At 38.3% G+C, this 24555-nt stretch overlaps 1 protein-coding gene across 4 annotated transcripts in view; it reads left to right on the top strand.

Annotated features, from left to right (window-relative positions):
- Positions 1-17012: 17012 nt before the first annotated feature.
- The window catches only part of PKN2 (protein kinase N2), a 162391-nt gene continuing 154848 nt past the window's right edge, over positions 17013-24555 (top strand). For all 4 annotated transcript variants that reach the window (XM_023208195.2, XM_023208180.2, XM_023208189.2 and 1 more), the window contains exon 1: positions 17013-17523. In XM_023208195.2, coding sequence (XP_023063963.1) covers positions 17476-17523 — 48 coding nt within the window. In that variant the 5' untranslated portion in view covers positions 17013-17475. The remainder of the gene's footprint in view (positions 17524-24555) is intronic.

Here is a 24555-nt window from a genome sequence, read left to right as displayed (position 1 = left end):
GGTCCTAGTCTTGACTGGGTGGGTACAAAATTAATAAGGCACAGTCTTTGCCCTCAAGGCCCTACAAAGCAGTAGAGGAGATGGAGAACTCAAAAGATAATTGCAATACAGGAGATGCAATAGATTATGGAAAGTATAGTTTTTGTCTGCCTCCTCCTAGTTCCTTCAGGAAATAATTCCTCTACTCAACTGAAAGGCCAATGTCTGAAAGGCCAATCATACTAGTTCAGGGATGGGCAGGTACCTGTCCCAGGCCCATCCAATGACCCAGAACTTTCAGCTAGAGGTATAAGGGAGGAGTATCCTGGTATTGCTTTAGGACCACAAGCTTCAAGTACGGAGCATGAAGCATGCAGATGTTGTCACTATTCATGTGAAGTGCCAAATGAAAAGTTGCTGGTGGCACTTTTCCCACCACGTGGAGAGATTCTATTCAAGAGAGACAGAAGCTAGCATGCTAGGAGAAGCAGAGGCAAGTAAGACCTGAAAGACAGAAAGAGCCTTGCTGATCCTTGGGTCTGAAATGCTGAAGCTACCACTTCCCTGGACTTACCAATTTTGTGTGGAGGTAGTAGTCCTGGGTTGGTATGGTCCACAATTATCAGGGATCCAAGTTCCTCCTGTCTTTCCACTCTGCCATCCTTAGCACTGAATTCCATCCCATGTAGCAACTTCATTTCTGAGATAAAGCTTGTCTCAGTCTACTCAGGTTGCTATAATATCATAAACTGGGTGCTGCCAAACAGAAGAAATTAATTTCTCATAGTTCTGGAGGCTGGGAAGTTCAAGATCAAGGAGGCAGTAGGTTCAGTGTCTGCTGAAGGCCAGTTTTCTGGTTCATAAATGTCCCCCTCTCACTATGTTCTCACGTGGTGGATGATATGATAGGTCTCTCTTGGGCTTCTTCTAAGGGCACTAATCTTATTCATGAGGGGATACTCTCATCACCTCCTAAAGGCCCCACCTTCTACTACCATCACCTTGGGGGTAGAATTTCAACACTGGAATTTGTCAGGGAGGGGAACAAAATTCAGGCCATAGCAGGGCTGTACCATGTTCTGGAGTCCCTATCATCCCTTAATATCTCCCAGACAGAGTTCAGTGTCAGTTGTCATTTATCCTCGAGCTTACAATATTGTTTTTCTTATATCCTGCACTTCACTCATATACATAATCCACCTACCTTATAGAGACTTTCCGAGTATGGTCTCTGATGAAACGAAGGGGGACCTCTATTTAAATGTACCTTTGCGAGGTTGAGTAAGAAGTCTAACCTCTCCTTTCTTGTAAAGCTTTTGAAAAAAATAAAAGCAAACTCACTATTTTGGCAATGTTCTCAACTCCATGGTCATAGGAAAATAGTATATTTACCTGTTGTGAAGAATATGAGGTATATCCTAAGTAACACTTCTTCCTAGAAATAGATATGCTTCTAACGTTTTCTAAAGTGCTCTTCTTTATGAGATTTAAGGTCATCCCAATGATGAGATCATTCTCTCTCTGTCTCTCTCTCACACATTCATGAATCCTTTATAGAATGGGAGAAAAAAGGCTCAGAACTACAGATTCATTCACATAATGTGAAGCCTATTTAAGTACATGTGTAACACACTTGAACTTCATCTTTTATGTGTAGCAACAGCAGATGTTGAAAGTATAACCCCAATGCAGATAGGGTAAAGCTTTGAACGGGATAGGGAGTAGAGACTTATTGTCATCACTAAACATGCAAATGATTTCACCATTCATGTGAAGTGCTAAATGAGATTAATTTGTTGGTCAACTGGGGCCCTGTGTGTACTTTAGTATATATCAGTAGTCTCTTGGGAAAGGATGTTCCACCTTATGATTAGAAAGAGAAGACTGAGGTTACGTTTAGGGGATTAGGAATTGTGGGTGGGAAGAGAGAACGATCTGTCTCTGAGATCATGGCTCACTCCTCTGGTAATTCAGGAGTGAGCTTCAAACAAAGGCAATCTAAGGCTAAGAGTGAATTACAAAGAGAGAAGTAGTCTCTGCTATGAGATGTAGTGAATAGAAAAACAAGGAATCTAGACTAGTGTAGGTGCTAGCTCCAAATGACTGGAAAACAAGAAAACCAGCCATGAAAAAAAAACATGCTGTAGAGAACTTACTGAAGAATTTGATGTTGTCAACAGTAAGCAGGTACCAGCAGCAGAAAATAGTACAATTGATTTTGCAGCAATAGCTCAACCAAACATCCTAAGTGATGTGGGAGAATACTTAGTACATTGTGAGCCTATGAAATACATTGGGGGCCTTAACTGGGGATGTGGCAGTAGAAAAAACAAGGGATGGATGTAAGAAACATTAATAAAGTAATAAACAGAAAAGACTTGCAATCAACAGTGGGTGAGGTAAAAAAAAAAAGAGTAAGAGATAGGAGTCAAAAATCACTTAATTATTTTGGGTCTGGATAACCAGAAGAATGAAGATACTTTTCATAGAAATAAGGAAACTTGAAAGGGGAGACTTGCTTAAAGGTGATGTGTTCGGCTCTAAATAATTTGAGTTTGAGGTGAAAGTGAAATGTGTAAGTGGAAATATTCAGACTATTCAATGTGAGGTTGAAGATAGCAAGACAAGTCAAGGATAGAATTCTAAATTTGGGAGTTAGTGGAAGCTGGAAGAGTAGATGAGATCACCAAGGGAGGTGCTGAGATTCAAAGATGTGTGAGGCTGTCTTTTCCTTTGTTTTTACTTATTAATCTTAAATATGTAGATGGAAGATATACAATTATTGCCTTGAACTGGTGATCATTTATTGCCTACAACTGAGACACAATGCACCCAAGGATACTTGGTTTGAATTTGAATTTTGGAATTAGATTAGCTCAATTAAGAAATTTAAATACACAGAGTGAGAATATTTGAATAACAGAAGCTGCTCCTAACTTTGTCATAGTGTTATAAACTGAATCTATTGCGAGGTACATTAAAATTTCAGAGTGCCAGCCAATACTGAAAGAATATGCGGTCTTCACATAACATTTTTTTCCCTTAAATCTATTCACAGTATGTTTTTTAAAGAAGAATTTCAAGATCATTTCTGCATTTTCTGTTTTTTAGTTTTAAGTTAGACAAATGAGATATGTTTTTTCACATACAGTGTTAAATGATCTAGGTACATTGTGTAATCCAAAATACCTATGCAAATGCTTAATTGTATAAAGAACATTATGCAAATGTTTAACTGAATAAGGAATAAGATGTCATTATTAATAATGACTTGTGAATGTAATTAGAAATGAGTAATTAGGAAAACACCACAGTAATAAAGGGTGTATTTCAAAAGTAGTACACTGGGGATATGAGAATATGCCTTTTATATGTCCTTTACATGACAATAGAACATACATGTGGTGTTCCTGCCTAAGCACATGATTTGAAGTGAAAAGGTAGGGATAAAAGGGTCATAATGATCTCCTAACTCCTTTGAGTAGTTTTAACATAAAACACTATATTCACTTTGGAAAATTTTTTAGAAAAAAATTTTGATATAAAAATTTTATATATAAAATACATATTCTATCTATTACACAGATTTGAATAGACTAGAGAATCAAGTAAAATATAATTCTATTTTGGTAATTTTGTTCTGCCTCAACCTATTAATCAATGGATTTCAGAGTTCATAGTTGCATAAGTGAGTGTTGGCATTGAGAGAACATAGACTAGTAGAGCCAGGCAATTTTGAGTTCTGGTTTTGCCTCCTGCATCTGTGAAGCTATGGGCAGTTCACTTAACTCTGCCAAGTCTCGGTTTCCTCACCTATAAAAGATAAGTACTAATAGTACTTACTTCGCAGGGTCATTGGGAGGATAAACTATAAAGCATTTAGAACAGTATTTGGCATAAATGTTTACTATATTATTATTATTATTGATATAAGCAATGTATTTGACCCATGTAAACACACACACATACATGCAACACATACAAGTTATCTTTTGTCATATGTAATGACATATGGGTGGGCCATGTCATATGTAATGGGTGGGCCAAATAAGTATACTAACCAAGGCAAATAGGTAGACAGAATCATCACTTCGGTCTCAGGCAGTTGAACTTAGAGCTGGTATAGGCTCCTCTGGAAAAAAGTAAAATTGAATGTGTTTTATTTAACTTCTAAATTCTACTGTTGTTTCATTATCCTTATCTCTTTGTTCTTTACTGTTTTACTGTTTGTGGTTTCATTAAACAGATGCCAATACAACGAAACAGAGATATACTAAGTAGTGTAATAGGCAAAAATAACAGTAGAATTGTAGGGGCAATTTGACCTAAAGTTACAGCTCAAATCTTAATACTCTTGACTGCCTGCCTGAAATGAAAATAAAAATGTTTCTGTACTTTGGCTTATCATATTTTATTTTCTGTACCTTGGCTGATTCACAAGACAATTCAAATTAAGAAACAAATGGGACTCTAATGCAATCCCTTGATATTTGAGGAAATTGGATTTGGATTACATGTAAAGAAATTGACAATTGCTGGACAGAGATTTGAAGTCATCCAGTTAATCTAATACATACTTACATCTGCAAATTATTTCTCCTATTTTCAATTGCTAAATGTAAAACTCAGCTATTCTATTTTCAAAGTTGATAGTGGAGAGCTCTCTGTATCCATGAATTTCCTATCTTTGAATTCAACCAACATCAGATTGAAAACATTTAAAAAAATGGATGGTTGCATATGTACCGAACAAGTATAGACATTTTTACTTGTCATTATTCCCTAAACAGTACAGTATAACAAAGACACAGCATTTATATTTTATTAGGTATTCTAAGTAATCTAGAGAAAATTTAAAATATACAGGGTAGGGTATATGCAAATACTATGCCATTTTACACAAGGGATTTGAGCATCTGTGGATTTGGATACGAGGGGGTGGTCCTGAAAACAATCACTCATGAACAACTGTATATAGATTTGACAAAACGGAGAATTTTAAGACTGTAACTGATAAGGAAGATATGGATTATTGAGGGAGGATATTAAAGTTAGAATTGTTTTTGGGGGATGAGTTAGGTTCAAAACACACAAGAATTACAGATTTCAGAAGTATATAGAGATAGAGAAAAAAATTCAAACCATAAAAAGAGTGGATGCTGTAGCTTGTGTAATATTACCCTTATTCTACACATCTTCAGCAATCTGTTGAAAGTAATTTCTAACCACGTGGGCTAGAGAAGGAGGCAAGTAGAGGAGAGCAGGAGAAAAAAATGATGGTATGCTGAAAAACATACTTTGCCAATTATAGATGTAACTATGATTTGTGTACAAGCTATATCTATCCAAAAGACCACGTCAATATCACAGCAAGTGTAGAGGGAATGAATATATAGAAAATCTTCACCATAACACCTCAAATCTCTGCCAGGAATGTCCTGACTTTCATCCATTAATACATGAATTAATAATTCATCCTTAGGCAAAGGATGTCCTGTAAACACTGCATACCAAACAAATCAAATCTAACACTTTGAGTAAGCTTTTTATTTTTCCATAAAAGTCTTTATAGCTTCTGGCCTCATTTACCTTTCAAATAAAAACAAATGAGTTGAGTTTATCATTATAACTAAGAAATTTAAATTCTTTCAGCATTTAAGTGATAGGAAAAGGCCCAAATTGAGATCAACTTTCAGCATGGTACCTAGGGTAAGTAAAACAGGTACTAATGAAAAATGATTAATTCAGAGCTGCCGTAACTAAAATGTTAGCCTACATCATGAATTAGTTGGAAGAGAAAAATGCATTTGAAGGTTAATGGTTTTAGAAAGATAGTTCAAAAGTGAAAAACTGAGTTAGGCTACAAAAAATTATTTGCTTTATTATTATTCTATTACTACACTACTCACACAATGCCAAGTCAAGAGGTTGAAATGTAAGAAAATCTGGCTAATCAACGGTTATTTTAAACAAATGTAAGTGAATTTTAACATTGTACAGTTATACCCACATGATGTCTACATGGTGAGTTTTGACATATTAGTCATAGCCTAAATAACATCTTTAAAAATAACTGACGTGAAATAAGAATGAGGATTAACTTTCCCTTATTTTGATAAACCTGTGTCCATTTTCCTTTATCTTTATTCACATATTGATAAATATAGTGAATTTCAAATTTAAACATGGTTTGATCAGTATTAAAGATTATTGTATAGTTCATTAATGTAACATATTTTATTAACTCAGTGCAAAAAATATATTTGGAATGTTGACCTCGTGAAGATGGCATGCATTTTTAAGGCAAATAATTACTCTAAATACAGAGTTTATCAGCATGAGAAAACAGTGAAAAAATGATGTTAATAATATAGGTAGGATATATTAATGAAGAATTTATGGTAAGACAAATACAACCCAGAATAAATCTAAAAGAAAGTCCTATTCTTTTGGGTAAAAGCCCTTACAATATGTTTATATCTACAATAGGTGATATAATATCATCATATCTACAATACTTCAGATTTAATACAAACTCAACTTATAAGGTTGATCATTTTCATTGTTTTAATATAGTCAATAGTTCTTAGATTTCCATTCTTAGCTCATAAGAAAACAGGAAGTATCTTTCTCTGAAGCAAGTGAACTCATGAGAAAAGTCTTGAATTTTCAAGTTATAGATTAAGTGTTCACATTATTTGCAACTAAGTCACAGTTAAGTTGCTTCAGAAATGTTTAGCAGATTGCTTTATAGCAGGATAACACAGTTTGAACCATAGTTTCTTGAATACATCTTGCTGGGAGCTTATTTCATTCAAATGATGAAGGCAGCTGAAGCATGATATTTGAATCAGCCACATTTTGCTCTAATAAAGGAGAATTTTAGGAAGCTCTAGTTGTGATAGGCAACAAAGTAAAGCAATTGAAATGTGGATCTTATATTTTATACAATTCAGACTGCTTGCATATGTGTGTGTAGTGATAAGATACTTTAAAAATAAAATTTCATTTGGCAAGAGGCTTACAGTTAAACTGTAAAAGCAATACACAGATCATGTGAATTACCAGCATATAAAAATAAATATGCAAATGACTGTAATACTGCCAAAATAGCATCTTTGATAGGAAACCTTTCATAAGAATCTTTATAAAGTGACACATTTTAAAATCGTTTTTATATTTTATAAGTACTTACAACTAGCAGTTGTTACTTTTAATTAGAAAATACACGTATTTTCAGCCACACCTGAATAAGTGGTATGTATGCACATAAAGAATGGATACATATATACACTTCTATTATAAATTTTAAAAATCATCAAACAAGTTCTTATCAAGCACTTTCTACTCATATTAAACTTTATATTTTACTGGATGCTGTGAAGATTACAGAAGTAATATTGTTTTCACTCAAGAAGCGCAAAATCTACATGGGAAACGTAGGAGTGAATATAACTGGGTCCTAATGTGTGTATGCAGGTATAACCCCAGTAAATTTTAGATACTCCATAAATTTTATGAAATGAGTGAATGAATTGTAAAAGCTAAACTGGTTTTTCGTTTTGTTTTGTTTTGTTTTTGAGATGGATTTTCAGTCTGTCTTCCAGGCTGGAGTGCACTGGTGTGATCTAGGCTCCCTGCAACCTCTGCCTCCCAGGTTCAAGTGACTCTCCTGGCTCAGACTCCTGAGTAGCTGGGACTACAGGTGTGTGCCACCATGCCGGCTATTTTTTTTTTTTTTTTTGTATTTTTAGTAGAGACAGGGTTTCACCATGTTGGCCAGGCTGGTCTCAAACTCCTGACTTAAGGTGATCTGCTTGCTTCGCCCTCCTGAAGTGCTGGTATTACAGGTGTAAGCCACTCCTCCTGGCCAAGCTAAACTGTTTTTAATCACTCACTTTAGATAATTTAAATATTTCAAAAAATTCTATCATAGGAAGTTTGAGAAGAGGGTCTATTTAAATATTTGACTTGGAATGTATGTTCTAGTTAAATATTGTCATGTATTTATTGCCATGTATATCTATTATTCTGTCCCCCCAACCCCCAACCAAACCAACCGTTTTATTATGCTTACAAACTCTATGATATGGGAGTTTGTAAAGGGCATAGTGGGGATTGTCTCTTTCCATGATGTCTAGGACCTCAAATAGGATGCTTCTAACAGCTGGAAGCAACTTGAACTGACAGGGGCTGGAAGAGCTGAGAATGGAAGATCTCTTACCAAGAGGAAAATAGGTCTTTACTCTCCCGTCTGGTGACTGGGCTGGGATGATTTGAAGGCTAGGCTCAGCTGGGACTATCGACCACAACACCTATATATATGGCTTTTCCATGAAGTTTTGACTTCTTACAGAAGTGGCTGGGTTCTAAGAAGGTTCAAGCTAGGAAGGAGTTTTCTAAGAATTTACTGTCTTTTTTTTTTATATATAACTAATACAAATAATACATTTTCTCTGAAGCTCGCATTTTAAAGCCTGAGAAGTAGAATGCTTTACCAATGGCAAAAATCACTGACCCAAATACCTATGAAGTGGATACTGTGAATTGTCCATCAAACTCCACCCTGTCCCTGTTCTTAAGGAAGAGTTGTAGCAAGGTCCATAATGACACAGTTAGAGATGACACTTCTCATCCTCATTTGAAGCTAAGTGTGGCCACGTGACATACTCAGAATGGAATATGAACAGAAATGTGTAATTTTTAGCCTGGGCCTCAAGACATTAGATATACGATCCTCCAAGCTCCTTTTTCCTTCACATGAGGTAGATCATGGAGTTCCTTGACCCAGCTTCAACCATGCAGCTGAGAATAATGCCATAGTGGATGATAATAAGTTAGAAAGTGCAGAGCAGTAAGATAGAAAAAACCTGGGTTCCCGGTACAGTATTTGTGAGAAATAAGCAAATTTCAGTGTTCTTTAAGCCATAGTTTGGGTCCTCTTTGATAGAAAAGTTTATGTTGACTCTAATTCAAATAGTACACACACATGATTGAATGATAGCTGGATGTTGACGAAATGATGGTAGGGAAAGCAAGCTCCCTGTTTTCCACCTCCCCGAACCAAACCCTTTAAAATGTTTGGTATGGTCAATATTTTTGTATCTATTGACTTTTATTGCTATTTTTAAGTTGCAGAAGACATTTCTAATAAAGGAAGCACTAGTAGTAAAATGGTCATGTTTATCATGTAAATTTTTTCATATTTATATTCCTTTTCCATTTTGACATGGCCGGCCAAATTTTCCCACACATAGCACCAACATTTCACTTGAAAGGCCAAGAAGCTTGTACTTCAGCTCATAGAACTTCAGAAGCTTGTATTTTGGCACCATAGATCTTAAACTCTGGAAGCACAGAGAACACATTCCCATATTTACAAGTAGAAAAATATTACTAATCCAGAATCATCAGAGGCAGCCTTATAGATTACAGCAGCAGCTCTCAAAGTGTGGTCTGAGGACCACTAAAAAACCTTTTCAGAAGGTCTGTAAGGTTAAACCTATTTTCGTAATAATATTAAGATGTCAACAGTCGGAGGCGGAGGCTTGCGCCTGTAATCCCAGCACTCTGGAAGGCCGAGGCAGGCGGATTACCTGAGGTCAGTTTGAGACCAGCCTGGCCAACATGGTGAAACCCTGTCTCTACTAAAAATACAAAAATTAGCTGGACGTGGTGGTGCATGCCTGTAATCCCAGTTACTCGGGAGGCTAAAATAGGAGAATCACTTGAACCCGGAGGCGGAGGTTGCAGTGAGCCGAGATTATGCCACTGCACTCCAGCCTGGGCGACAAAGCAAGACTCCGTCTCAAAAATTAATTAATTAATTAATTAAGATATCACTTGTCTTTTTCACTTGTATTCTCCCATAGGGGTACAGTGGAATTTTTCAGAGGTTGTGTGACATAGAATGAGGCCATCACTCTGATGGCTAATGAAATGTGAGCTGGTATATTCTGGTTTTTAAAATTCTTCAGTTTTAAATTCTAATACAGTGAACATCACAATATATAGCCCACATAAAAACTCTTTAGGGTCTTCAGTAATTTTCAAAGAGTATAAAGAGATCCTTAGTGTCTTTGTTTGGGCTACTGTAACAAACCATACACTGGATGGCTTATGAGTAAAACAAATTTATTTCAGACAGTTCTGGATCTAAAAGTCTGAGATCAGGGTGCAGCATGGTCAGGTTCTGGTGAGGGCCCTCTTCCATGCTGTAGACTGCTGACTTCTCATTGCATCCGCACATGGCAGAAAGAGAGCAAGAGAGCTCTCTGGAGACTCTTTTATAAGGGCACTAATCTCATCCATGAGGTCTTCACCCTCATGACCTAATTACCTCCCAAAGGCCCCCACCTCCTAATATTATCACATTGGAGGTTAGGATTTCGATATATGAATTTGGAGAGGACGATATTCAATATGTAACACCAAGGGTAAGAATAAAAAGTTCAACTTCTCAATAGTGATTAAAGCACAGTTTCTTTTCATTATTTCAAATGCATACAACTCAAGACAGCATTCATTCAGTTGATTATGCACCAAGTTAGAAAAAATGGTATTTTCTGGTACCCCTTTCAAAAGAACAGTTTATATTTTGAAGAAATGTCCAAATAATCTTATTTGGGATAACAGCTAAGAATCAGAAAAACTTGAGTATGATCAAACTGTAGCAGGGAAAGGAGCAGGATTTGCTTGTTAATTTATTGTGGGTGGAAAAAGAGCAATGGACCCAACGTTGGGGTGAAAGCCATCAGATCCTGTAGTGTGATGCCTCTTAAATGTCTGGTACAAAGTTAATGAATTCATGAAATGCTTAAGGACAGAGGGTTTTGGTAGTTAAAAGTTATGGGCTGAGCTTCTGGTCCCTCTCAATATAGGCATAGTCAAAGAACAAAGGTGATAGAGGAGTGTTGTGGGAATATATGTGGAGGGAGAGAGAAGCAGGAAAGTATTTGTGAATAACCTTTCAGGGTTCAAACGGACTAGGAGAAAAGAGGCTCTTGACTTTAAAGGCTATGAAACTGGGCCTTCAAGGCAAGCTTACCCAATTTTCTGAGGACCATGGAGTCCCTAGCTAACAACCTAAATTTCTGTAATACATACAGAAATGCACATATATATACACACACAAATATCTACTACATAAGAGATACTATACTAGGCTATCTAAGACACATGGGCCTTTTCTAGCAGCTTGAAGTTTAGTGTGAGAGCAAGACTGTATCCAATAACTGTGCAGAGAAAAGACTACCCAAATAGATGCATAAACAAAGTACTATGGGAAGGTTCATATGAGATCTAATATGTACTCATTGTTTATAATTTGTACATTTGCTGGTGTCAGGATCCTTTGGGAACAATAAGCAGAATGGGTAGAGACGGAGTCACTGGAAGAAGAGACACCACCAGTTAAACTGTGTTGCTGGTCCTACTTACTTATATCCTGTAGGCAGAACTGTGGTGTCATGCTTTCTCTGATGGTTATCTCCTTGGCTTAATAGCCTAGTTATGGCTGTTTGCTTAAGCACACACACGCACACACACACGCAAGCTTAAGCAGGAAGGGAAATTCATGAGGAGAATACAAGGAACCCAAGAACAAAGAAGAGAGTAGCTGGACTTCCTGGAAGACTGGAGCCAGCAACTATTCAGACATCGAGAACCAAACCTGCTATATTTCCTCTGCCATCCTGAGACCACATATTCTCATCTCTGCTTCTCTTTGAACATGACTAGATTCTCCTATCTATTAAATCTATTGACTTCTCTCCATTTCTACTGCCATGACCCGACTTTAAAGTACTACCCACCCCTTTTCTGCCTAGAAAACCAAAACGGCCCCCTAATTTTTCTCTCCAAATTGACTCTTGGCCATTTCAAAACTGTTTTCCTCATTACAGCCATTTTGACTTGTTTAAAATGAAAAATTCATTCAATGGTATTTCCATTACTGCTATGATAAACATCAAAATCTTTTTTAAATTTTATTTTTTGAGAGAGGGTCTTGCTGTGTTGCCAAGACTGGTCTCTAACTCCAAGCCTCAAATGATCCTCCTCCCTTAGCCTCCTGAGTTGCTGGGATTGCAGGAACAAGCCACCCTGCCTGGCTTTCAAAATCTTCAACATGGAACTGGATTACTATTCACCCACATTCAGTACCCTTCATTGTGGTACTGCTGTCTGTGCCCCCTTGTTGCTCTCAGGCATGGCAAAGGTTTGGCTGTTGAAAAGAGAAAAAAAAAATGTGAGCCTATACTTTAAGAACCATGCTTTACCACTTTTCTTTCTGCCATGACAATGACATTCGATTGCTCAGTCAGCCTCAGTCCAGAGTGAAGATGACATGGAGCAGAGCCATGTTAAGTATGCAGGATGGGAGGTAAATAAACCTTCTTGTAGACTACTGACAAGCTTTTGGAGTATTCTGTTACGCAGCATAACCTAGCCTATCCTGATACATATGGTCTACACACTCTTACTTATTCCCTCATCTCTTTGCTATAACCTACTTAACCTTGCAGTAATTACAATAAAGTTTCCCCCGCCCACATTAGAACTATTTATCTATGTTATTCTCTCTCCCTGGAAGGCTGTTTACACCTTTCTTTTCCCCCCAGTTAACATTTACACACTTATGAGAACTCAGCTTAAGTGTGAAGTACTTAGGAAAAGATTCTCTGCCCTATGTTTAAAGTATTATGAATTTACCTTATCATTATAACTATTTTACCAAACTGCAAGTTCCATGACAAAAGCGACCAGGTATGCTGTGGTAATCATTGTATTCCCAGTGACAGGAAGAATTAAATTTTTTTCTCATTCCAAAGAGCAGTTTTTCTGCATCGTTGTGTACCTGGCAGAAAATGGCTATCCAATCCATAGAACAACACCTTGCCACTCTAGACTGTCAATTGATCAGCATTCCAATGATCTGTTTCCAAAGTCTTAGAGGGAAAAATCTGATCAGCTAAACCTGGATATGGTCTATCAGTGATCTAATCACAGTTTACTGGAAGAGGTATGTTAAGCAGAGTCAACATGGCTTCAGAGATATCTCTGGGAATAGGAGGAATTCTCAGTCAAGTGGATGTGGACTGAGCTGACATTCTAAAAAGCAGCTACTGTAGTCACTATAGCTGACTACTGACTACTCTTCTGTGTTCTTGACTTTATCTTAAGAACCCTGTTCTCAAAATTATCTTCAGAGCGCATACAAGAGAATGATTTCTACAAGGGGGTTTCTTAAGAAAAGGGTGGTGACCAAGTAATTCTTACTCTGTCCTCTGGAGTTTTGCCTTCCCTTAGGCACTCTTTGATTACCACTGCTACTTCATTCTAATCTTTTGGAAGCAGGGGTGGGCTTTTTCTTCTAACATGAACGTGGAAAACAACAACAACGAAAGGAAAACAAAACTCTCGTACTGATTCTCCATCATACTGTAGGGACAAGTTTGAATTTGCACAGTTTACAATTATTAAGGCAGAGCAACAGGGAAATACACAACGGAAGGCAATAAAAAATGTGACTCACAAAATAAAGGTTTCTGGCCCTTTCCCTGGATATATGGTTCCTGTCTCATTTCACTTGAAATTTAAGGAAAAAGAAGGCCCATATTATCAGAATAGCTGTTTCAAAAGCACAGAAAAAGAAAAAAAAAATTGTTAGCTTTTCTAGAATTTTTCCTGTAACATCTCATCTTTAAGAAAAAAAGATAACACTTTCTATTCAGTCTAGATTTTTGGTCATTTCTACTTCTTAAAGACCTTTAAAATATTTATGAAAAATTTGAAAAGGTACCCGCATAACTAGTGATACAATCTAGATAATTTTAAGGACTTTGTCCTCTTAAATGGATGCTAAAAAAACTCCTTTTTTTTTTTTTTTTTTATTGTTAATGTAAATTAGACCACAACTTCAGAACTATATTGAGGATTCCCTAAACACATTTGTAAATAGGGGCCCAATACAACCCATCTGAATCAAGCTGGTATGTGTTTCTATTAAAACTTTTTCAAGTGTGCTGCAGTCTGATAAGTATGATCCATGTCCTATTACGTTTTTTCTCCCTCAACAGAGAATGTTACCTGGGTAGTAAATTTTAGCTTAAATGAAACTAATTTGCTGTTTAAATCATCACATATTTCAGATTATCAAGTAGTTTTAATATTGTTGGCCTCCATTTTGTACTACTTTCCCTAGCACAGCTAATCTCAGAAATAATTCCATAAATTTTAAAACTTTGTATATTTGTTGCTTAAATTTACAGGTGAAATGTAAAATTAATATTCCTTATCAACAGTGGTGTGCACCTGTAGTCCCAGCTATTTGGGAGGATGAGTCAGGAGGATCCCTTGTGCCCAGGAATTTGAGGTTGCAGTGAGCTATGATCATGCCACTGCCGTCAAGCCTGGGCAAAAGAGTAAGACTGTCTCAAAAAATTTTTTTTAATTATTAACATTGTTTTAACATTAGAAGTGTGTAAAATTTAAAGTCTTTTTCTGTGGTAAAAATTTAAGAGAGTTTAATGCTTTCAGTTTAATATCGATTTAAAGTTACTACAGTGGCATGGTGAAGGTTAAAACAAGCATGAATGGCAATTAGGAGACTTAGGTAATAGTCCCCACCTCTGCCACTAAGTAATACTGTTGTCTTGCTCCTAAATAGCTAAGGAAACTATTCGTTATTTTTTTTCCTACCTATAATAGGAGTTAAGCTAGGTATTTCAAGTCACTTCTAGTTCTAAAATTACATGATGTTGAAATGTGAACATTTATATCTAAATTAATTTTTACAAAGACTGCTCATTGACTGTATTTCTAAGCCCTTGCACAGTTAACTCTTAGTTCCACCATTATTAATCACCTTCTATGTGTATGACAGCCATCTCAAATCCATTCTGCAGTAAGCTGTGACAAAAATAAATCTGTAGGCCGGGCACGGTGGCTCATGCCTGTAATTCCAGCACTTTGGGAGGCCGAAGCGGGCAGATCACGAGGTTAAGAGATCGATACCATCCTGACCAACATGGTGAAAGCCCGTCTCTACTAAAAATACAAAAATTAGCCAGGCATGGTGGCACGTGCCTGTGGTCCCAGCTGCTCAGGAGGCTGGGGCAGGAGAATCACTTGAACCTGGGAGGTGGAGGTTGCAGTGAGCTGAGATGGCACCACTGCACTCCAGCCTGGTGGCATAGCGAGACTCCGTCTCAAAAATAAATAAATCTGTGTGCATTCAATGCCCCTGAATTGTACACTTAAAATGGTTACAATAAATTTGATTATGCATTTTACCACAATAAAACATGCACACACACACACACACAAAAGCATGCAGTGCTCCCCTAACACTTTGTATCTATTACTTAAAATTATTGTTGTTTAGACATAAGTTGGCTTCCCCAAAGAATTCTCCAGTCACTCCAAGGATAAGGACCTCTTTTTTTTTTTTTTTTTGAGGCAGAGTCTCACTCTCACTCCAACCTCTGCCTCCTAGATTCAAGCAATTCTCCTGCCTCAGCCTCCGGAGTAGCTGGGATTACAGGCGCACGCTACCATGCCCAGCTAGTTTTTGTATTTTCAGTAGAGACAGAGTTTCACCATGTTGGCCAGGCTGGTCTCAAACTCCCGACCTCAGATTATCCGCCTGCCTTGGCCTCCCAAAGTCCTGGGATTAGAACTCTTAATCCTTGCTGTAACTCCAATGCCTAGGACACCATCTGGCTTCTAGTTACCAGGAAAGGTAATCATATCCCGGCCTTTCCAAGTGTTCTTTCACGTAAATTTAATCATTTTCAACCAAGGCAATATATTAGATATATAAATAATTATAAGACTTGTGAAGTACACACCAGAAAAATTCTTTATCACACACATATGAGTTAGAAATCAGAAACTGTGGCCACAGAACTCCAGATCTTCAATAGATGTTTGCTGAATTGATATATGAGACTTGAGAAGGCAAAAGGATAAACATAAGTCCTAGTATCAGCCCAACAGATTTACATGGAGCGTGTGACAAGTACATAATATTACGCTTCCTAAGAAGTATGTCAACGAATGCCCTTCCTAAGTAGCAACCTACCTAAATAACCCTTACCACTTTCTCCAGGTAGTTTTTAACAAACGAATTGCACCGCAGCTTCAAAAAATTGAAAGTTACGTGTTTACCTATCCATTCAGTGCTCAGACAAAACAAAAACAAAAGCTACCTGTAGAAGACTTCTAAAGTCCTTAATACTACAGTGTCATTAAAAACAAACACCCAGATTTACTCTACTTAGCTATATGTTACTAAGTAGTCAGGTTAGCTTTAATGCTTACCACGACAAGGAAAGCTGGCTTTTTTCCTTTCCCGTGGGTAATCCCCTCCCACCTCTTCCCTCTTTAAATAAAGTTAAAGCAATCCAAAAAACCAGCTAATTCTCAGCTCTAGAGTTCTCCAGCACAAGAAACAGTAGTTCAGCCTCAAGAAAAAGGCATCTTAAAGGCTGTGCATTAAAAGTTGCCAGGGATCCAGCCGCTTACATTTCATGAAAAGTACAGACCAGACCCGTTTAGCAAGCTGTGCACCTTAACTGGTCCAGAAGGCGCGCTGTGGGCTGGGAAAAGAGGGTGAGCAAAAGGCAAGATTATTAGTTTGGGTTGATGGGGATGGCGGGGCAAAGGGAGAACAGAGGAATAATCTGTAAGATCTGAGTTCCGAAGCTTTTTGGGTTGTGGAGGTTAGAAAAGTGCCTGTTAAAGTTAGGCCCAAGCTTCGGCAAGGTGGAACTGGGGGGAAAAAAGAAAAAGAAAAAAAAAAAAAGACTAAAAAAACAACAGCGAGCAGGCTCCCGAGTTCTAGCGTTCACAGTGAGGCCGTTAACGCAGCAGGAAAGTAGGTGTGTGTTTTCTTCCTCTTCCCGCCTCCCCAGAGACTGGAGCCCAGTCCTTTCCCCTCATTTTCACCCCAGCCGAGTCCAATGGCTGCCCTCGCCGCGGAGTCGGTCGGAAGCCGCCCCGCCCCCTCGCCTTGCAAGCCCTGGGGAACCCCTCTGCCCCACCTTCCCTGCCCGATGAGAGGCAGTGACTGCCGCCGTCACGTGTGCTGGCAGCCGCCAAGTGAGGCCGCTTTTGCGACACGGTGACAGCCAAATGGTGCGACAGGAGGAGCTGCAGCCGCGGCCGCAGCGCCCCGCACGGAGAGGCTTGAGGCGGCTCCTGGCGTCGCCCAGAGGGAGCGACTAGGCGAACAGTCCCGTGCGGGCGGCGGCGGCGGCGGCGGGCGGGCGGCGAGAGGAAGCCCGCTACGAGTGCCCTCGCTCCCCGCCGCTCTGGATGAACCGGACGGACTAAGCCGCGCCTCCAGCAGGGGCTGCGCCTCCATGAATCCCTAGTTTTTGGGTTTTTTTTTCTTTCTCTCCCCGTTCCTCACCCCCCAACCTGAGCCCCGTCCCGCCTTCTCCCTTTGCCAGCGGCGGCCGCCTCCAGGTGCGGAGTCCATACCGGAGCGCAATGGCGTCCAACCCCGAACGGGGGGAGATTATGCTCACGGAACTGCAGGTAAGGGCCGCGGCCCTGGCGAGAGTCGCTGGCGGAGGAGACAGGGAAAGAGCCCCGCGCGGCGTCGGGGACCAAGGAAAGCCCTGCGGCCGCCGCGCCCCTAGCCCGCTAAGTGCGGAAAGTCCGGAATGTCACTCGGGAACTGCTTCCCTCGGGGAACCGCTTCCCTCGGGAGCCGGACTCTCTCCCCCGCCAAAGTCCTGGCCTGCCACCGCTTTGCTTTGATTCTGCCTACCAGAGGGAACCCCGTCTCTGCAGCCCTGCTGCAGCTGGAGCCTGCTCTCGCCCAGTCCCTGGAGAGGCCGGCCCGTCGCCCCCTCCTGCGGTGTCAGAGCTGCCCGCGAACGCCCCTGTCGCCCCCTCCCTTCGCGCGGTTGGGCCCCGCCTCGCCTTTCCTCCGTACTCGGCTCCTTAAACTCTTTTGAATGACTCCCAAGCTGTTTTCTTGTCCCTCCCCCTCCCCTCAGACTCCGCACAAAGAGCGCCCCCATAACTTCCAGCCCCTAGACAAGTTTTTTTTAAAAAAATGAGTCTCACCAAATGCTTGTTTCACTTCGCCAGCCCTTTTCAGGTGACAGAGTTTCTTTCCTCTATTTTGAGGGTTATCTTTTTCTTTTCCTTTCTTTCTTTTTTTTTTAAACCAAGTGATAGATACACGGTGCCTTTCTCGGCTACCCCTGCCCAGATCCGGAAGCTCAGATGCTGATGGTTTTCAGGCTTTCATTTTCCCTCTCATTTGAGCACCAGAGAAAGAGCTATATAAGTTGTTTACTAATGAGAAAGCAGTCGACTAAGGGAAAACATTGGGCACCACATGTCTGCAAAACATAAGAGCAAAATAGATCGCTTAGTTAAGTCCATGTCCAGTAGCAGTATTATTATTTTCCCATTTCCAGCTAAATATTTGATGATGTAGGCACGATTTTCGTTTTTAAATCTCTGTGTTGTACATGGGGACTTAAGCTACCCTGTCGGGTTTTTCATTACTTGGCAGTGTTCCAGAAGTGTTTACATCTGAATTTTAACAAAGATGTTAAAAGTTCATGCTTTTTTGACTTAAAAGTTATTTTACTTTATTTTAATATAGTTATCTTTTAGCTACTCGAAGATTGTAGATGGGAATTAGGGAAAAAATAGCATGCTTGCGTGTCTTTTTGTGTGTTGGACAGTTACTTTTTTTAAAGAAAGACTAAATCTAGAAATCCTGAAACAGTTGATTCTTGATGTCAAAATTAAGTATTGCAACTGCATCTAAATTTGTTTAAATGCACTTTTTAAGAAATCTCTTTATAAGTTTGGTTTCTTGTGCAGTCAGACGTAAGGTTGAAAACGTTGGTATAATAGTTGATACTCCTCCACAAAAATAGAGGTTGTAACAATGTATACCAATGCAGTGTTGCACATTTAGAATCCTTTTGTAATGCAAAGCTGAATTTCATATAATTGAAAATGTTGCTATGTAATATTTTAATTACAGTTAGCCTTTTATAAGCAGATCTTACAGCATACCACATTTGCTAAATGAATGTAATTTACTATTTTATTAATGTAAATAATTTGCATCAGCTTTTAAAATGGAGATGATGTGAGGCAAATGAGAAATACTTTACATTGCCTGGTCTTGAACCATGAAAAACATACTTTGGTTTTGATTGAGAAGGATGATAGGGTCATTTTTCTTTTGAATTGAGCAGTGTTAGAGTTATAATATATTTGGAATTGTTACTTGTATTTTATAGAAAGTTGGCATAAAAGACACCTACTTCGGCACTGGAACTGAAAATTATATTTTCATGTGTATTAAAATACAATATTTAGGATCTTTTAATTAATAATATCAATTTTGGTAATAACAAGGAAGCAAGCAAAGAAGGAAGAAATTTTCAATATGATGACTTAGACATACGACCAAAATAGAGGAACACCTAAAGTTAAGCTTCTAGATAAACTGAAATATAACCCCTTCCAGAAAAAAAGAATAGTTTTTATTAAGTGTTACCTTATAGGTTGTCATATATCCAAGTCATTTTGGTTTATTTGACTCCCAGTTTTGATAAAAATTATTGCATTTAAACTTTATCATGTTTATTAAAATTTTTCAGAATATTACTTACATCAACATTAAAGATAGTCATGAAGTTTGCTTCACCAAATACTTCCATCTGTTCAAACATTTTATTTCATTGGGTCCTGAAACTTAGTGTACAGTAACCAAGTATTTATTAAACTTTCATTTCAAAAATCAGGTTTTTTAAAAGCTTCTAAATTGTTTGAACTTAGACTGAAATACTGTTTAATATGACATTCTTTTTTTTTTTTTTTTTCCCTTTCCCCCGAGAAGGGGTCTCGCTCTGTCGCCCAGGCTGGAGTGCAGTGGCGCGATCTCCACTCACTGCAAGCTCCGCCTCCCGGGTTCACGTGATTCTCCTGCCTCAGCCTCCCGAGTAGCCGGAACTACAGGCGCCCGCCCGCGCGCCCGGCTAATTTTTGTATTTTCAGTAGAGACGGGGTTTCACCGTGTTAGCCAGGGTGGTCTTGATCTCCTGACCTCGTGATCCACCCGTCTCCACCTCCCAAAGTGCTGGGATTACAGGCGTGAGCCACCGCGCCCGGCTAATATGACATTCTTAATTCTTTTCTGCCATACAGATTTTAGGTATTTAAGAAATTTTGTAGCCAGTTTTAAGATGTATTTAATGGTTAAAACTGTTACTTTGCTATGTATCCTGTCTCAGGAATACTTGTTTTACTCTGAAAGTTACATATTACAACCTATCTTTAATGAAATTGACATTTGTTTAGAAATATATCCCGCTTTTCATTATTTTTTCAAATTGTAGAACTTGAAATACTCCACTGCTTGAGCTGGAATTAGCTTTTGGTCATGGAAAGGCAAAGTAAGAAAATCTGAAACTACAGTATTCTGTCTTGTTAATTACTGTAATAGCATGGAGTAATGTTTTTAAGTATTGGTAGTAATTCAGGAGGCTTATTCAAAAAGGAAGCGTTAATAAACTATATAAACTTTGGTGGCTAAAGGTTTCAAGGTATAAGGAAGAATATTTACCGTAGTAAAAATAAAAATTGGCTGTTTAAAATGACCAATTTATAATTTTTATCTCATAACTAGTTATGTTGTATTCTCTTTATTTTTTATTTGAAGTATAGCAGAAAACTTAAGACATTTTTGCAATGCCAAAGAAACTAAAGTTTATTTCCAAGCAACCTGGATTAATGAAAACTGTAAAGAATCTCAGAATGAAAGTGTTGGCTACAATGGTAATTTTGTAGAATGCAGACCAAATATTGAGCAGTGTACTAATAAAGCTATCTCGTTGATTATGGAGATTCATTTTCTTCATCAAAATGCCCAATAAAGTGTTGGTCTGGGAATTTTAAATTCCATTCTCAGCAGATTTTATTTAGATAGAGGTAACTTGCTCAAGTGGAAAGTTGAGATAGTTACCCTTAAATTACGGGGGTTAATTTCACCAAACCGTTATGTAGTATCTACCAAAGCTATGTTGGAGGATGCAAAGATGACAAGATAGGTTTTTGCTTTCCAGAAGAGAGTATAGATAATTGTACTAGAGGATAATTACAAGAGAGTACAAATAACATTTTAAAAATTATTTGCTACATATCAGACATTGTACTTAATATCCTATACCCCTCATTTGATCTTTACAACAATCCAGTAAGGTAGGTGTTATTTCCATGTTGTGGATCAGGAAACTTTTTTTTTTTTTTTTTTTTTGAGACGTAGTCTTGCTCTGTCGCCCAGGCTGGAGTGCAGTGGCCGGATCTCAGCTCACTGCAAGCTCCGCCTCCCGGGTTTACGCCATTCTCCTGCCTCAGCCTCCCGAGTAGCTGGGACCACAGACGCCTGCCACTTCGCCCGGCTAGTTTTTTTTTTTTTGTATTTTTTAGTAGAGACGGGGTTTCACCGTGTTAGCCAGGATGGTCTCGATCTCCTGACCTCGTGATCTGCCCGTCTTGGCCTCCCAAAAGTGCTGGGATTACAGGCTTGAGCCACCGCGCCCGGCCGGATCAGGAAACTTAAGTTCAAGAATATTAAGTAAATTGCTTATGGTTACATTGTGTGTCTGAGTTTGAACCCAGGTACCCAGGTCTGTATGTTTCCCATTACACTATTCTTTCTTTTTTTTTTTTTTTTTTGAGATGGTGTCTCTCACTGTCACCCAGGCTAGAGTGCAGTGGTGCGATCTCTGCTCACTGCAATCTCTGCCTCCTAGGTTCAAGTGATTCTCCTGCCTTAGCCTCCCGAGTAGCTGGGATTACAGGCACCTGCCACCACGCCTGGCTAATTTTTTGTATTTTTAGTAGAGACAGGGTTTCATTGTGTTGGCCAGGCTGGTCTTGAACTCCTGACCTCATGATCTGCCTCCCTCGGCCTCCCAGAGTGCTGGGATTACAGGTGTGAGCCCCTGTTCCTGGCCCCACTGTACCATTCTTTAAATTGCCACAGTTCTGGGGAACTATAAATATTTTGCATCTAATGTTACAGTTGTGTGAACTTTCTACAGATTGGCCAAAAATGTAATTTACCAATATTAACTTAACTTGTTAGCTCCATCTGTAACAAGGAAAAATGATTTCTACATTCAACTTGGTAGTCTATAATGTAGCAGTGTTTTATTATTGTAAATACGGTCTAATATTTCACAAAGAATCATAGTACAAATAATCTTTTTACAGGATTTCTTCATTAAGAATTACTGTTTCTCATGAAAGGTGTCACATGCTTGCCCAAAACTTCCCAAAAGATTTGACATTACTCTGTAGACTGTCTGTGCTTTGCTTTAAAATTTTATGCTCATATGTAACCTAGCTCTGTGTTTGACACTTAATAGGTGCGCAATACATTGATGAGAAGGCTCCATTTGTCACCTAGGATGAGGGATGTCTAGATTATTTTAAGAGAAGTTCATTATAATCTTTGACATATGAAATTATGTAGTTTTCTTTAATTTACATTTCTAATCCCGTCTCCCAAAAATATTCCCTTTAAAAGTACTAAAGGGATTGCTATACTAGTTACATCATTCTTCCATATAGCACACTGGTAGTTTACTCATTTAATGGAAAATTAGAAGGTGGCGTCTAATTTTGCAGTGACACTGGAAAGTGGAAGGTCTGAGTTGGGAGGATTACAATTTTAGGGTGGTTTGGGGGATGGTAGGTAGTATGAGAAGGTAAGCCGGGTAGTTAAGACAGACTTTACATTGTTTTCAAATTAGAAATGTAATGCACATGTATTACGGAAAATCCAGAAAATGTGGAAAATCACAAAAGAAAATAAAAGTTGCTCATAGTTCTGTCACTTAAAGACTGACAGACTTTTCCCACCTAAAAGTCCCATGGCCATAGAGTCCATTTTTTCTTTTTTTTCATCTCATTTTACTTACTAGAATTTTGAAGAAAAATGAAGCTCAGAGAATTTTAAGACAGAAATCACAGTAGGGTAAAAAAATTTTTTCTTGCCACTAGTTTTAGATGAGTGGATCTAATTAGCTTTTTTTTTTTTTTTTTTTTTTTACTTTCTAAATCTCAGAATATTTCAATTATGAGTCACTGCTTTATTAAGAAGAAAAATGCAGGCTGGGCACGGTGGCTTACACCTGTAATTCTAGTGCTGTGGGAGGCTGAGACAGGCGGATCACGTGAGGTCAGAAGTTCGAGACCAGCCTGGCCAACATGGTGAACCCCTGTCTCTACTAAAAATACAAAAATTAGCCCAGTGTGGTGATGTGCGCCTGTAGTCCCAGCTACTTGGGAGGCTGAGGCACAGGAATCGCTTGAACTTGGTAGGTGGAGGTTGCAGTGAGCCAAGATCATGCGGCTGCACCTCCAGCCTTGGTGATAGAGTGAGACCCTGTCTCAAAGAAAATGCAGTAGTATGGATTTAGTAATAGACAGTAATGAAGTATAGCAACAATTTCTTTGAACGATATATCAATACCGTGTGTTTTTTCAGCTTAGGTTTGATGCTGCTCTTATAGACTACCATGATGTTTGTAATTTGCAGCGCATACTTTACTGAATTAAACATGCTAAATAACTTTCTAAATATTTCTTGACTACCAAGATAAAAGTCTCTGTGTTAAACTAGTGTTACTAAATGATGGCTCTACAATGTTTTGTTTTTGTTTTTTGTCATCTCTCATTATTATTATAGAGATTAGGTCTAGGGTCATGCAATTCCTACCATTTACATAGTGTTGAAATAGGGAGAAGTAGGGACACCTTCTAGACATCATCTCTTTATCCCAGAGCTAGGCATCTGATTCCTTGGGCTCTCTTATTTCTGCTTTTCGAATTTGGCAATGGTAAATTTTCATGCCATTCATCAGAAGCATGTTTACTTTTAAACAGAGTAGTAGTTTGTAAACATCACCTAAAATAATGTTACTTCTATATCATAAATGGTATCTGAATAAAACAGTTAATTATACATTATTCCCTCATAAAACATAGTGTGCTGATAATTGTCAAATGTCTATATTACTTTAAAAACCAGTTTTACTCTAGAGTATATGACACTTAACATGATTAACTTTTGATATACAGCAGAGTTCAAACTTGACAGCAAAGTTGAAAACTGGTTAAAAGCTTCAAAAAGATTTAAAATTTAGAGTGGGAAAAATATACTAATGAAAAAGTAATTCCTTAATGAAACAGAAATAGAGAACCTTTATCTTGATGCATGTCTAGCTTCTCTTAATTTTATCTGATAACATCTTGTTTGAAACTAGCTCTGTTATCATACTTGCCTTTTTTTGCAATCACAAAAATGAAATTTGTGTAACATTATATACATAAATATTGCCTGTAAAACATGAAGATCAGGAAAGCATGGGACAGTGTACTTGATGACAGTAAACACCTTAGATGTGAAGGTAGTGTTGAAGTGCCTCATAAAGATGAGTGGATATCCAAGACTTATATAATACTGTTAGGATTTCTCTCTTTTGGAAATTTGACAGTGACTTATCAAATTGGTGAAAGTTT

The sequence above is a fragment of the Piliocolobus tephrosceles genome, chromosome 1, assembly GCF_002776525.5.
Source record: "Piliocolobus tephrosceles isolate RC106 chromosome 1, ASM277652v3, whole genome shotgun sequence".
Taxonomy (NCBI): Eukaryota; Metazoa; Chordata; class Mammalia; order Primates; family Cercopithecidae; genus Piliocolobus; species Piliocolobus tephrosceles.
Note: the sequence above shows the minus strand (reverse complement) of the source record. Positions and strands in the feature narration are given on the sequence as shown.